General features: G+C 52.3%; 6 protein-coding genes across 6 annotated transcripts; 3 read left to right on the plus strand and 3 right to left on the minus strand.

Moving 5' to 3' along the window:
• Nucleotides 1–469: 469 nt before the first annotated feature.
• B0T26DRAFT_682846 (uncharacterized protein) lies at nucleotides 470–811 on the plus strand. Its single transcript, XM_060440763.1, has one exon. It carries the CDS (start codon nucleotides 493–495, stop codon nucleotides 646–648), a length of 156 nt encoding a protein of 51 aa, XP_060301970.1. The 5' UTR covers nucleotides 470–492; the 3' UTR covers nucleotides 649–811.
• Nucleotides 812–5,680: 4,869 nt separating this feature from the next.
• On the minus strand, nucleotides 5,681–6,461 carry B0T26DRAFT_682864 (uncharacterized protein). The gene has a single exon (XM_060440764.1). It carries the CDS (start codon nucleotides 6,297–6,299, stop codon nucleotides 5,811–5,813), a length of 489 nt encoding a protein of 162 aa, XP_060301971.1. The 5' UTR covers nucleotides 6,300–6,461; the 3' UTR covers nucleotides 5,681–5,810.
• A 703-nt stretch (nucleotides 6,462–7,164) lies between these two features.
• B0T26DRAFT_682866 (uncharacterized protein) lies at nucleotides 7,165–7,597 on the plus strand. The gene has a single exon (XM_060440765.1). It carries the CDS (start codon nucleotides 7,172–7,174, stop codon nucleotides 7,520–7,522), a length of 351 nt encoding a protein of 116 aa, XP_060301972.1. The 5' UTR covers nucleotides 7,165–7,171; the 3' UTR covers nucleotides 7,523–7,597.
• A 2,885-nt stretch (nucleotides 7,598–10,482) lies between these two features.
• B0T26DRAFT_631421 (uncharacterized protein) lies at nucleotides 10,483–10,638 on the plus strand (the record flags this gene model as incomplete). Its single annotated transcript, XM_060436345.1, has 1 exon — nucleotides 10,483–10,638. A coding segment is annotated over one exon (156 nt), but the record flags the coding sequence as incomplete, so codon positions are not given.
• A 482-nt stretch (nucleotides 10,639–11,120) lies between these two features.
• B0T26DRAFT_866447 (uncharacterized protein) lies at nucleotides 11,121–12,895 on the minus strand. Its single transcript, XM_060447819.1, has 5 exons — nucleotides 12,541–12,895; nucleotides 12,228–12,449; nucleotides 12,038–12,161; nucleotides 11,547–11,953; nucleotides 11,121–11,483 (listed from the first exon to the last, which is right to left on the minus strand). Exons 1-5 carry the CDS (start codon nucleotides 12,660–12,662, stop codon nucleotides 11,273–11,275), a joined length of 1,086 nt encoding a protein of 361 aa, XP_060301974.1. The 5' UTR covers nucleotides 12,663–12,895; the 3' UTR covers nucleotides 11,121–11,272.
• Nucleotides 12,896–12,921: 26 nt separating this feature from the next.
• On the minus strand, nucleotides 12,922–14,409 carry B0T26DRAFT_866448 (uncharacterized protein; the record flags this gene model as incomplete). The annotated part of the gene is made up of 4 exons (XM_060447820.1): nucleotides 12,922–13,468; nucleotides 13,550–13,671; nucleotides 13,775–14,083; nucleotides 14,158–14,409. The coding sequence occupies 4 exons, from the start codon at nucleotides 14,407–14,409 to the stop codon at nucleotides 13,276–13,278; spliced, it is 876 nt and encodes a 291-aa protein (XP_060301975.1). The 3' UTR covers nucleotides 12,922–13,275.
• Between the last annotated feature and the right edge of the window lie 78 nt (nucleotides 14,410–14,487).

Here is a 14,487-nt window from a genome sequence, read left to right on the forward strand (position 1 = left end):
GCGTCGACATACAGGAACCAGGGCCGGTGGGAGGAAGCCGAGAAGCTAGACGTGCAGGTGATGGAGACGAGCAAGACCAAGCTCGGGGCTGATCACCCAGATACGCTGACGAGCATGGCCAACCTAGCGTCGACATACAGGAGCCAGGGCCGGTGGGAGGAAGCCGAGAAGCTAGACGTGCAGGTGATGGAGACGAGCAAGACCAAGCTCGGGGCCGATCACCCAGATACGCTGACGAGCATGGCCAACCTAGCATCGACATACAGGAACCAGGGCCGGTGGGAGGAGGCCGAGAAGCTGGACGTGCAGGTGATGGAGACTCGCAAGACCAAGCTCGGGGCCGATCACCCTTCTACGCTGACGAGCATGGCCAACCTAGCGTCGACATTTTGGAACCAGGGCCGGTGGGAGGAGGCCGAGAAGCTGTTTGTGCAGGTGATGGAGACTCGCAAGACCAAGCTCGGGGCCGATCACCCTTCTACGCTGTCGAGCATGGCCAACCTCGCTTTTACTTGGAAAAGTCAAGGTCGACACGCTAATGCTTTAGCTCTGATGGAGGATTGTACCCAGGCTCAGCGGCGGGTTCTTGGCCAAAAGCATCCCGAAACGCTATCGTCTTTAGCCACCGTTGCAAAGTGGAGTAGCTAGGGTGGGCTTTATTATATTCTTCTAACTTTTTCTTATGAGACGAGTGATAAGATAAGAGATAAGACGCCGCATTTTTATTCGGTGCACTTCTAGAGCCCCATTTTCGACTCCTGTATACCCTCATTTTCGGCCACTTTGAGTCTCAAGAGACAAGGCTTCCGACCGCTAGACTAGTAGTTGGGTGGGTAACCACCAGCGAATCCCTAGTCCTGTATGTTTTTGGCACTTCTTTTTTCACGGGCGCCCTTGCCAGTATTCTTTAGGCTTAATCGTGTCGTTGCGCCAGTGGCATTCCAGTGGTGGCCGTAGCGGCGGCATATCTTTTTCGTCGCTTGGCGTTATTGCTGCTGCAGCCGTCGCTGCGCCGCCGATGGCACCAAATAGGCTCACCCCCGTCGGGATCAGCGAACTCCTACTAGTCAACGTCATCATTACCGTTAGTCCTCTGAGAGACGATGAACCCTAGCTTGAATAAGATAGTAGCCCGATCTATTTCTTACCAAGTCCAAGTCGGCAGGCCCGCATTTGAAAAATAGTACTACCCAATATAATGGCGACTACCTTCCTCATTCTTTCAGATACGTACGACGATGCCTTCCCCGACCTAGCGTCGCTCCCCGGCAAGGTCGACGTCGTGCTCCACTACGGGGACCTCACCATAATCGGAGGCCTGAGCAACTATAAGAAATCCATCGCCAATAGCCGCCTAGATTTGGCGCCTAGATTTGGCGTATCGGGCGGTGGAGGCTGCGGTTAAGGGACCCCGACCGCAGCCATCGCGGCGCCTCGAAAAACACGCGTTCCGGGTGATATATTAGTAGAGATCAATAACGTGCGTGATAAGCGAGCGGTGAGGATAAGCGAGCGGTGACTTTTCTAGCGTGACGCGACCTTCCACCCTCTTTCACCAATTCTACCACCAATTCGCCATGGATTCGCTTCCGGCCGAATCTAGAAATATTCTAGCCCTCAAAGCTATCAAAGACAGCCCAAAGCTCAAACTTCAACGCGTAGCTAAAATCTACAACATACCACCAACAACCCTTACCGCCCGACGCGACGGCCGGCCTGCACGACGCGATATTCCAGCCAACTCACGCAAGCTTACGGATTTAGAAGAGAATACAATTATTCAGTACATTACTGAGCTATGTGCACGCGCATTCCACCCTCGGCTTTGTTACGTGGAAGATATGGCCAACCGACTGTTACGCGAACGTGACGCGTCCCCTGTCGGCAAACGCTGGGCTCACAACTTCGTCAAACGCCAGCCAGAGCCCCAGACGCGTTTTTCGCGTAAATACGACTACCAGAGGGCTAAATGCGAAGATCCAAAGATTATTCGCGAGTGCCCTTGTGTATAACACTAAGGCCAAGTACGGCATCCTTGACGAAGATACGTATAATTTCGATGAGACTGGCTTTATGATTGGCATTATCACCCCCACTATGGTAGTTACTACCTCAGATAGCCGTGGCAGGGCTAAACAGGCCCAGCCTGGCAATCGAGAGTGGGCTACAGTCATACAGGGGGTGAATTCTCTTGGCTGGGCCATCCCACCATTTATCATCTTGGCTGGGCAATATCACCTTGCCAACTGGTATCAAGAATGCAACCTTCCGGCCACCTGGCGTATTGCAACAACTGACAATGGCTGGACTACGAATGAGAAAGGCATGGATTGGATTCGGCATTTCGATCTGCACACAGCGTCTCGTACAAAGGGCAAATATCGGCTTCTAATCCTTGACGGCCACGATAGCCACCACTCCGAAGAATTCGAGGCTTACTGCCAGGAACACAACATTATTACGCTCTGTATGCCTCCACACTCTTCAAACCTACTTCAGCCATTAGATGTTGGCTGTTTTTCGCCATTAAAAAAGGCATATGGCCACCAGATCGAGCAGTTGATGCCGATGAGCATTACACACATCAGCAAGCTGGAATTTCTCTGTGCGTTTAGAGAAGCCTTGTTTACTTCGATTACAGAAAGAAACATCCAGGGGGGCTTTGCCGGAGCTGGCCTTGTGCCGTACGACCCAGAGAGGGTAATATCTAAGCTGGATATACGTATTCAGACCCCAACACCCCCACCAGCCCCAAGCCCAACCACACTACCTTGGGTCTCCCAAACGCCACATAACCCTCGAGAGGCCACCTCACAGTCAACACTTATTAAAACGCGAATTTCCAACCATCAGGGCAGCTCTCCAACCTCAATGCTTACTGCTGTGGATCGACTAGCCAAAGGTACAATGGCTGTGATGCACGAGGTGGCTCTTCTACGTACTGAGGTCTCGGCATTACGAAAGGCCAATGAGGGTCTCAGTAAGCGACGGAGGGCTAAAAAAACACGTGTACGGCTTGGAGGCTCACTTACTGTACAAAAGGCACAGGATCTACTAGATCAGAAGGCTGTGGGTGAGCAGGTGGCCCAGGAAATACGACAAAGTGGTGGTGGTACAGGGGGGTCTCGTACGAAGATTCGGTGTTGTGGTGTGTGTGGCAAGCCTGGCCATAATGCGCGCACTTGCAAGGAGGCTGCAGAATCGTCTGATTCATCTGTTTCTGATTCAGTTATTGTTATTTCCTAGTGTTGTGGTTGTGTAATTCAGGATTATTGTGGTTAGATAGTAGAAAAGTCACCGCTCGCTTATCCTCACCGCTCGCTTATCACGCACGTTAGGGTAATAATCGTAAAGTATTCGGCGTGCCTGTTCATAGCTGGAAAGCGATAAATCGGGCGTGCGATTGAAGTTATAAGTCAGGTGGGGGACTTTTGGAACACCCCTGCCTATGGAACAGCCCCTGAATCGGACCCCGCACAACACCACAAACTTCAATTGCCAACAACTTTGTCAATTAATTAGCTACAATGATGAAGTCTTCAGTATCGGATTTTCCTGATTCTTCTCTTTCAGAATAACTAAGGTCCTCTCTGCCAGCCTCTCTCTGTGAGGCACGAACCTCCTCAATTCCAGCGAACTGCGTATTAGGGTCGACTTGGACCTTCCTTCTCTTTCGGCCTCTTGTGCGTTCTAGGCTTTTTTCTGCAGCCTCCAATTGATGCGCCGTATTGGCTAGTTGGAAAACCACGTAATCGAAGGCTTTTGCGGCCTTGTGTATGAAAAGTCGGTCGTTGGCAGTCCGTTTCTGGCCGGCTAGAAAAACCTGCCCCTGAATACGGAAATCCTTCGGCTTTTTAGGGGTAAACCATATAGGCCGGCCCTCCGAATTCTTATTTAGAATGAGGTTATGGACCTCTTGAAGGTCTATAGAAACCGTAGAGGTCAGTTGACCAACGTCGCCGTTAGAATTCTTAATAACAAGGCCGTTGCTTAGGGGCTTCCTGAGGCTGACCGGCCAGAGGCCTGTAGCTTTCCAGCCGGCTTTGATATTAGATTCAGTCATTCCATAGACCCTGGCTTGCCGGTAGCATTCTAGGAAGGCCCTCTTTTCAGCAACAGTGCCTTCGTCGAAGCCGGAAACAACCTCGTTATGCTTGGCTCTGTACCGGGCTTTAAGAGGGCCGAAAACCGATAAATCCAGGGGCTGGAGAACGTGGGAGGTGTGGGCTGGTAGAAATAACAATTGTACGTTATTAGAAAAGGCTAGCCACATGAATTCTTCGGTGGTATGACTACCGTGGCCATCTAAAATAAGGAGGCGCTTCTCCGAGGGGGTAGCTGGCCGAGTATCTGGAAGAAAGATATTGCGGGGCCATGCGACGGCAGTATCATCGTCAGACCAGCCGTTTTCAGTGGGTTTCCACTTCCAGCCCTTAAATGGCTGTAAATCGCGTGGATACCATTGTTGTTGAAGGCTTCCACCTTTGAAAATGACGACTGGGTTCAAATACCGGCCGTCAGCGGAAATACATTCGATAATCGAGGTCCAAATTCGGTCTCCTTTCTTCTTTTTCTGGAATTTTTTTCTTTCCTTAGATCCAACAACCAGGCCGTTATCTCCAATGCCAGAAGCAATGCCAGTTTCATCCATATTATACCTATGCTTGGCTGGAATAGCCTCCACGCCTGGAGGCTTCAAATAGTCAAACCAAGGCCGGATAACGGCCTCACAGGCTCGATCAGCACGGTTTGCATGGCTTCTCCGAGGCCTAATTGTAGAAATAGATGGATTTCTAGCCAAAAACCGGCTAGTCCAGCGTTTTCCGAGGGTCTCGTTATCTTCGAGCATTCTTCTAGCTAGTTTCCGAATTTGGGCGTGGGTTGGAGGGTGACCGAGCGACCCTTGGAATAGAATCCATTCGGTTAAGCGTTCTTCCATAGCCGGAGAAAGCTTTTGATTAAGAATTTGGGCCTTGGAGGCTGGCTCGGAACCACGAGCCCGATTAAAGAGAGTAGTAGGGGGGATGCCGTGATTTTCAGCAGAGCTACAGAGTTAGCCGGTTTCTGCATACTCTGCCAGCGCATTCTGCAAATCCAACTGAGTATATCGCTTCATCTTTCATTTCTCAATTGAATGGAGAAAAGAAGATAAGTATTGAAGCAGAATTGGTCGAGTTGCAAGCGATTGAAATAGGTGAGTTGGGTGGCGAGCGGCAAGTCCTTGATGACAAACCTTGTTCCAAATCCAGGGGTGTTCCATAAGCAGACCACCTGACTTAATTAAACAAATATGGAACATGGGAGAGCTAAGCTCATTCCCCCATCCAAAGCACCGAACTATGCGGCTGCCGTAACCAAGACAGCCAAGAGAATTGCCAACCTTTCCAACAAAACAAAATCAAAACCAGGGTGTGTACAAAACAAATAAAGAAAAAGAGCCTGAAAGGCCAATGCGCTATTTCTCGCTAATAATGTTGGCTACCGGGAGCAGTAATCCACACCCTTCCAGCCCCTGAAATCAACAGTAGATGCTCGCTGATCAAGATGTGTCAGATTAGCCACATGCCAAGTTACGTAATTGACCCCGGTCGTGGCGCCGATCCACCGCAGGGGGTGGCTGGTGCGCCACAACAGAGACTTCTAGAAGAACGGGCGAGAGCCAGGAATTGAAGGAACAGACAAGAATACACACAATTGAACTTATCCAACCGTGCAACTGACCAAATCCAACAAGATGCATGTGCTGTACTTCAGCCCCCGACTAAGGTAGGTAGGGTGCCATGATTTTTGGATGAGGTACCCTCCACTAATCAAGCCTCCCGATAATACCCGTGCATGAGATAGTCCTTGTTCAGCGGACACTTGCCCCGGGTGCGACAGCAAAGCCAGTTGCTAATAGCCCTACGCAGCTTACAGGTCATGACCCACCACTCGATCGCACCCTCCGTGTCCTCCTCCTCGCTGCAACCGGTGAGTACAGAATCAGCGTCAACGATAGCCTTGGTCAAGTACAGCTTCTCCTGGACCGTCTCAAGCAGGCGCGGCCACGACGACAGCAGGTGCACACTGTCCATTCTCAGCTCGCGCAGCGTCTTCTTGTGCCCTAACAGCACCTTCACCAGCTCATCGCCATCGCACCACACGCTGTCCAGGTGCAGCACCCGCAGCCGCGGCCAGAAACACCGCGGCGAGATGACGTCTTTCAGATCAATGCCGCCGGGCCAGTTGTCCGCCAGCGTCACCAGGCTCTGGTCCGTCGACCCGGTCGCGCGCACGTCGAGCACCTCGAGCGCGTGCATGCGCCGGTCCGCGAGGAACTCGCCGACGGGCCGCAGCCGCGGCGCCGTCTCCGTGTCGTCGTCGTCGTCCTCGCCGTCGACGTACCACCACAGGTGCGGCCGGTAGTCGAATTCGAGCCGCAGGTGCTTGAGCCGCGGCAGTAGCCGCGGCGAGTCGCGGTCGCTGCCGAACTCGTTCATCGTGCACGCCCTCAAGAACGCGGCCCAGTCGAGCTCGCGCAGCTCGAGCCACGTCAGCGTGCAGTTGGCGCCCGAGGCCTCCAGCGCTCCCAGTACGTCGCGCACGCGCGCCGCCCCGGAGCTGACGCGGAGTCCCGAGGACGTGTCGGGGTCTACGGCCGGCAGCCCCGCGGGCTCGGGCTCGGGCCACGCGGCCGGCACCTCCTGGCCGCAGTGCAGGATGATGTGCCGCAGCCGGGCGAAGCCGGGTCTGCCCGCCGCCGCCGAAGGCTGCAGTGCCCTGCGGAGCGTGGCTTCGTACACCCTGCCGAGGTAGGCGTGGTCCAGGCGCTGGTAGTGCGCGACGCTCAGCTCCAGCGACAGCGGGCAGTAGCTGTCTATCCACGCCGCCGACAGCTCGAGCTTGCGCACGCCGGCGGCCAGCTGCGGGTGCTCTGCCGAGAGCTGTGTCAGTTGTGTCATGCTGTCCTGTGTGAACAGCGCCCGCGCGACGGGGAGGGCGAAGCGGCCTCCGATCGCCCAGTAGCGCCAGCCCGTCAGCCGGAGGTTGTGCAGTGCCTCCTTGTCGTCTTGCAGCGCCGCGCAGACCACCTCGATCAGCTCGGCTGGGAGCGAGCGCAGCTCGGTTGGGGGCTCTCGGGGCTCGTCCGTCTCGGCGGGGACGGCGGTGCGGATGACCATTGCTGTTGTTGATGATGTTGCTGTCATTGCTGTTGTTGATAATGTTGCTGTCATTGTTGTTGTTGCTTCCGTTGCCGTTGAAGCTGCTGTTGGTGCTGCTGTTGGTGCTGTTGTTGGTGCTGCTGTTAGTGTTGCTGTTGGTGCTGCTGTTGGTGCTGCTGTTGGTGCTGCTGTTGGTGCTGCTGTTGGTAGCGTTTCTGGTTTTGCTGCTTCTTCTAGTGCTGCAGATACCATTTTTACTGCTGTTGCTTTCCTGTTGTTATCGCCGTGAAATTGGGTGTTGGAGAGACAGAGCACTCGACGGAAAGATTTATAATTCACTTGTCTGGCGAGGATCGAAGGCGTCTTCGGACAAGGTGTGAGGCATCTATCTTTGAAGTATGTGTGCAATGGGGGAGGTAATGAGAAGTTTGTGTGCAATGGGGGAGGTAATGAGACAGACTGGTCCTATATGAACTCCCAAAAAGACGTGTCGGAGATAGGTCCAGGATGGAGCTGTTCACAAGGTTGCGGTCAATAATTTACTCTTTTTCTACCTAGTTTGCCATACAACGTATCTCCGTATGAGGAGCACGCCAGTGGATTTGACCAAGTTGGCTCGGGTAGATCTATGGAACTCAGTGTGAGTCCACCCTTCTAGCCACTTACTGTAAGATGCCAATAACACAGAGCGCGGAGATTAATTAACTGCCGATGCTCGCCGAGTCTACCTGGACTTTCTCTATGCACAAACCCAAAGACCCTGTTCAGTTATTTCCACCCTGTCTTTTGGACGTTATCATCATCAGGACGTGGTAGTTTCGTCTGGATAAGGGTCGTCTGGATAACGGTTCTTTCCCCGTACATCGCCAGTCAAGCTTTCCCGGCCCCAGGCTCTCTAAAGCTTTCCTTATTGATAGAAAACGTTATTAAACTATGTTCTGCTAACTTCAACCTTGATCCTATCAAACGACAGAACTGTTTAGTTATAGACTTTTACCCACCATGCTTGTTGCAATTTGACTTCCACAGCGGCACATTTCCGAAATCTAGATCGGTGCTGCGGGCAGTATATCGTTCAAAATGACGGTGGTGCACACCGGGGGAGCCTTCAGCTGGTCGCGCCCGAACACCGTGAACAGGCCAATCGGCGGCTTCCCGGGGCTCAACGAAGATCTGATCAGGCGTGTGAAGGGCATCTGGATCGTCAGGAGATGCGGGCGGGAGATGGACGCAAAGATGGTGGTCGAAGAAGCCGCCCAGAGATCTACCGTTAGCAGCCTTATAGGAGTAATTAGATAGCCATATTACATGCGTTTTTCATATATTTGTATCACAAGTGCGGATGGAAGTGATAAAGATTAAACTGGCCCGCTTCTTCATCGGATACTAACATAACTTGAAAGAATCTGATATCAGAGCATGCTGAAGTGGCGAAAGATTCCAGAACAAAACGAAAACAAAACAATCCTATGTATGGTTCGCCTACCGCTTGCCTTTCAAAGCGACAGGAGTCAAGCACAGCAATGGAAACGCTCTACCGCGTGCGTCGGCCCAGATATCTCGATTTCACGATAGATTGGGGCCTGGTCAATCAAGGTCCCACGCGTACGTGTGACAACAACCAGTCAAGTTAGCCCATCTACTCTAGCCTTTTTTTTTCTTCCCCGGAGAGGCAAGGTTCGTTGTTGTTTATCAGGTAGGTAGGACCCCTAGGGGTTAGTTTACCTCGCATGATCTATATCACCGTGCCGTAAGCAATGCTTTGCTACGCGGTGGCAGAGGCTGGCTGCCTTGTGGTGGTTGTAGATGGTAATTTTTCCTCCTTAGACAACAGCCGAGGTGCAAACCTAGTCCAGGCGGCGGCTGTGTGGAATATTTGGCAGGCGGTGGCTTTGCATTAGGATTTATCCGAATGTTGCAGCCGATTGAGTTTGACACCATGGCATCTTCTCGGTCCCGGGTTGGCTAAGCATAGAGACGATGGACTGCCGCCGCCTCCCAATAAGGGGTTACTAACTAGTCACGATATCCAAGACTAGAAAAATAATGTTAGCGAGGGAACCCCTGCTGAGGATATGGGCGGTGAGGGCCCCCATACTGAAGATATGGGCGGCGAGGGTCCCTAGATGGTATTAGCCATTAATCTCAAAAGCTCGGTAACCGAGACTCCGCGGCCTATGTCGCCGATCTTAATCAAGCCGAAGGGAGCCAGTACCTCAGCGACAGGATCGATTTCTCCCGCAAAGCCAGATATAACTATGAAGGAGAACCAGAGATAGTAAGGGGAGGTACTAAGTGTTGGTCAAGTACTAGTAGTAGTTTTGCTCATATAAGATGTGTCACGGCAGGGCCAAAACCCGCTAGTTGGGCGCATCGGTTTTAGGCTTTGTGGCTCGTGCACTCTTGCAGGAGCTCCACTCCCTAGCGCCCACAACTATTTCCCCACGGCCGCCCGGCCGCTCTCGATTCCTTCTTGTTTCTTTCCTTAGCTTTAGATTCTACGAATACAGCCCGGTAAATGCAGTCTTGTCTCATTCGATCGACTGTGCGGTGATAAGATGGCGGTTTTCGCCAAATTTGGACGTCTATAGATTTACTACTACGTCCAATCCAATTTCTTTTTAGTTAGTTTTGGGTGCCTCCCTTTTTATTGATAGGTAGCAGCGACCAGCGCCGTAGAGATACGTACACATTCTTCTTGGTTCGTCTAAGCATTTAGGGACTTCCAGCCCTCGATAATATACAATTAACACGTCTTCCCGGTCAAACTATGCTTCGGAGATAGCCTTTGATCTAGTGGATAGGAGGAACGTTATAGTAATTTACTACCAGACAGTTCAGCCAGCCTCCCCACCTCGAATACGATAATATCAAACTACCCAACTCGTTTAATGCCTAGAGCATTTAAGCAGTGGTAGGAATTAAGATATAGTTTATAGATAATATCACAGACTATCTATTGCTGGTCGACAGAGACACCGTCATTTATATTTTTCACCGCGCATCATTCTTAGAGTACTACCTATCCGAGACTAAAAAGGAGTCCCTGCTTATTTATCCAGCTACTCTAAAAGGAAATAAAATAAAATAGAATGAAAGAAAATGAAAGAAAAGGGAAGAAAAAAGGAAAAGAAATGAACATAGAAATAGGATATATCCATTAACTCAACAAACCTTCACAAGCTCTGTCTGATCCCTAAACCTCGTCTGAGAAACGCTATAAACGCTAGCCGTGCTATTTCCACAGGCAGACTACGCGATCCCTCGGAGGTCGAACAAGATCAAGCGGCAGTGGTTCGCCAAGCTATGCGCCAAATCAAAGAGGAAATACCAGCGGACCGTCGACGAGCGGCTGGCGCGCTGCGGAACCCCGACCGCCGACGCGCAAAAGCTGCAGAACTGCCGCATCTGGCGGGACAGGCTCATTACCCTCAAGGAGGCGTACGACCAGGAGACGCCAACCGACTTTCGCCAGTGGTGGCGTAATGCCTCCTAGATAACATATAACGCCTCAGTACGTCATTCTGCCTTCTACCGAAGTTAAAAAGCCTTACAACCCAGTAGTATATATCCTTCTTATTCCCCGTCGGGGAGCCTTGGTACCACTGATAAAGTTCTAGTTATCTCATACTTTCCCAAATTTCCCAGGTCCACCAAGCCGGCATCATAGAAATTATTATTAAACCATCAAATTCTATCGGGTGCCGCTTGAATGCTGAGGTGGATCATTTTTAATAAGCTAAGGTACCCGCCGCTGCACCAGCATACGTAAAAGACAGATATACGTAAAAGACAGATTGGCACCTGATATATGCCTCTCTGTGCAACCGTGCCCAGCTGTAGGCGAGGGTACGAGTACCCTTATTCCTAACTGCTTTGTGCGTTGTGCCTTGTTAAGCATCATCTCTTATCATCTCCTTCACAAGTGTCTTCTTGGCGTTTTTCACTCATCTGAGCCACTTTCCTCGTAGGGCCGGGGGTAGAGCGCTCTCTGTCAATTTTCAATCATAACTGTCCCTTCAACAACATTTTCAACCACCAGCTTATGTACAGCGATGGAACGTGACGTCCACCGCATTGGTCGTCGCCTCAACGGCGAAAGTGTCCGGCGCCTTCAGCTGCGCGTCGATTTACGGCAGCTTCTCGATATTGTACGGGACGATGGAGTTGCGCTTGAGATATCGGCCGAACTCGGTCGACGCGCTCACTAGCACCCGCTTCTCCTCCTCTCGCCGCTTGATATCTCTCTCGATCTGCGCTAGGGTGGCCGCCTGGATTTCAGCCGCAGAGGCGTTCTCTGCCAAGAGGCTTTCCACTTCGGGGTCGATACGCATGTCTTTCCTCACGCGACAATCGTTTCGGATGCGCAAATGCATGTTCTAGCTATGGCTGCACAGCTTGCACGTTCTTCGGAGTCCGTGGTCGAACGCGCGGCAGGCCCTGAGGGAAGGCTCATCGTGGCAGCTGGCGTTGTAGATGACACGAGTTTCGTCCTTCTCGCCGTCCTTCTCGCCGTCCTTCACGCTTGTGTGACAGTCGGCGTGGGAATAGACCATTCTTGGCTTGAGTAGGTCGACGTTATCAAAGCTGATGACCTGGACGCGGAGCTGGGACTCCAGCTCCCTCCGGGTCTTATTAGATTGTTTGAGGACGCGAGCGGTTTCCGTGTTTTGCCTAATCGTCTCTTCAATGGCCTCCGTGAGCTTGGCTAGTGGATCCGCGATTGCGATAATGTGGTCTCGCACCGTGTTGACGCTAAGCGTACTCTTGACTTTGTGGCCGTTGAGACTCGACCAGTGCTTTAACAGCCTCTAGGACTCCCGGGCGGATTGCATCCAGCTTTGTTTGTAGTCTTCCAAGCCGGGCATCTGATTCTTTTCCTGGGACAGGGCCACGAGGAATCGGAAACTCTCGGAGTCGAAGCAGTAAGTATTGTGTTCGAAGAGCGATATCTCACTATCTCTGTACGTGGCCAAGAGTGTTTTAAGCGGGTTGAAGGTATCGCCGGGCGAGTAGCCACTACCTCGCGTGTTGGTGAAGCCGAAGCAGATGTTGGTCAGCAGCCCCGTGATGCAAAATCAGAACATGACGTTCAAGCGAGAGTTAGTTAGCTTCAGCAGGATGAGAATCCCGTAGAGCTTGTTGATATGATGCAGCGTAGCCAAGATGTCCTCTTTGTTCAGGGCATCTTGCTCTATGCCACGTATATCACCGATCCCGGGTGTATCGACCAGGCGGAGTGTTATCTCGTCACCCAGCGGGATGAGGTAGACGATTGTCTTCTGGGTCGCCGACTGTCCGACAATGCTATATCCGCGTGTCAGCCAGCTACAGTATGGGAATTCAGCCCCCCCCCCCCCCGCGGACAGTGCAGTTCATCAGGTAATACAGCACTTACCCATTCTGTTCTTGGGGGCTAGAGCCACGCTGGATATCGTATGAGCGAAACCGGTCATTCTCATCCTTGAGCTGGTACGAAAAGGAATACGGGACGACATATTGCGGCTCGCCCGCTTCCATGGCCTCCTCGAGAGAATTGTAGGTGAGGTAGTTGACAAAGGCGTTTAGTTGACAAAGGCGTTGATCCACGTCGACTTTCCCACGCCCGCCTCGCCCAAGATAAGAACGTTGATCTCTTGAGTCTTCAGTGGTTGGAGATCTTGCAGCCACCCCAGCAGCCTCGATGGTTCGGGTTTTGTAGGTGCACCCTCGTCTCCGTGTTCTTTACAGCGAAAACGGCATGCATCGTAGGGGAACCTCCGCAGCTGCAATACAAGGTGTCGACGAACCCAAACTCAACCGACCATCTACACCGCTCGCAGATCCAAACGTGTTTTGCGGTTGAGCAACTGGTTCCAGGACAGCGAATTTTCAACTTCCTCCGCTGGACAGGGGGAACAACGTCGGAAGGGTCTAAAACCCCCGGCGAGAAGCGGATCACACAACGGTCTTCCAGGAACCGACGTGTTGTGACCAGATTCTTCACAACGAGCTTGCCGCCGCAGTACTGCTCTACAGAAAGCTCGCTAATCTTACGCGCCCCCAGATCGCAGTCGTAGACAATCACTTAGTCATGTTCGCCCTTAGATTCAAGCGACTCCATGAGTCTCCTAATCGCCTGCCAAGGCTCTGTCTACGACTGAACCTGTTCGTTGAAGTAGAGAACGTACCTGTCGCTTTTGCCGTTGCCCATGATAAGGGTGTCCAGTTCTGTCGCGTTGTGCCCGACGTAGTGAGCACCCTTGGAGACAATGGTGCTTGCAAATTTCATCCTCTCCCGATGCTGCCTGACCACCGACCCGATATATTCAAGCGAAGGCTCGTGGCTGCGTAAGTCGGCTAACAGAGACTAAAAGTCTTTAGCAACAGACAAGCCTCGCCTGATATCAGTCAAAACCCTCGCGTACTCTTTTCGGAGACTCGCTCCGCGGGCCTTGGCCTGGCAGAGGCGGCTGGAAACCTCGCTCAGATGGTCGGTTGGGAGGCAGTATTCGTAGGCCTTCGCAACGGCACGGTGATCCTCAAGCGCCTGACTTTGTCGTGGCAATCGACGAAGGCATGCTCTCGATGTATTGCTTTGCGCTCTCGAAATCCGTAGGTGCAGCCTCGTTGGTGATGAAATCCCCGCATACTTTGATGCCGAAGTTGGCTTGCGTTGACCTCTTCCGTCGTCTAGCTTGGAAATCGCCCTTTGCTGCGGCGCCGGCACCGACAATCTTGTTTAGCTCTTCAAGACCTGCGCCCAACTTGGCCTGCACTTCCTCGGCATCGCTCGCGTCTTCAATCTCACATCTGGCTATGACAGCGCTCGAGCCTCCCCACTCGATTTCGCAGACAACGTGCGTGCCGAGATTGCCGCGCAGAGCATCGGAGTTCAAGAGAGAGCGAAGCTCGGGGGTCAAGAAGGCACCCAAGTTGAGCTTCTCATGGACAGTGGTATTCTGTAGAGGCACGAGATCTGTCTCGTGAGGGTGCTCGACCGGGAGTTTATGAGGAAGCGCCAAGTACCGCCGACGGATATCAGACCCGAGAGGATACTAGCTCCAAGGTCGGCTTCCACCTTAAGCCCGCGGAACTTTTCTCCAAATGAGTTTTCCTTGAGGACTTCCGTCTCGGTGCCTGGATTATCGGTGCACCGCACCGTCGTAGGCGGAGGCGATCCCTTCAGGAGGGAAATGGAAGTAAAAGAGTCGGTGCAGGCGTCGTAAAAATCACCGAGGTCTGCAATCTGGCCTAGAGATGGGCGCTTGATTGATGCCATGGACATAGTTGGCGAGTCTATGTGAGCCACTGGCTGAGACTGTGTGAGCCACTGGCTGAGATTATTCGAGTGCGGAGCCGTGAT

Source organism: Lasiosphaeria miniovina, assembly GCF_030549165.1.
Source record: "Lasiosphaeria miniovina strain SMH2392-1A chromosome Unknown B0T26scaffold_1, whole genome shotgun sequence".
Taxonomy (NCBI): Eukaryota; Fungi; Ascomycota; class Sordariomycetes; order Sordariales; family Lasiosphaeriaceae; genus Lasiosphaeria; species Lasiosphaeria miniovina.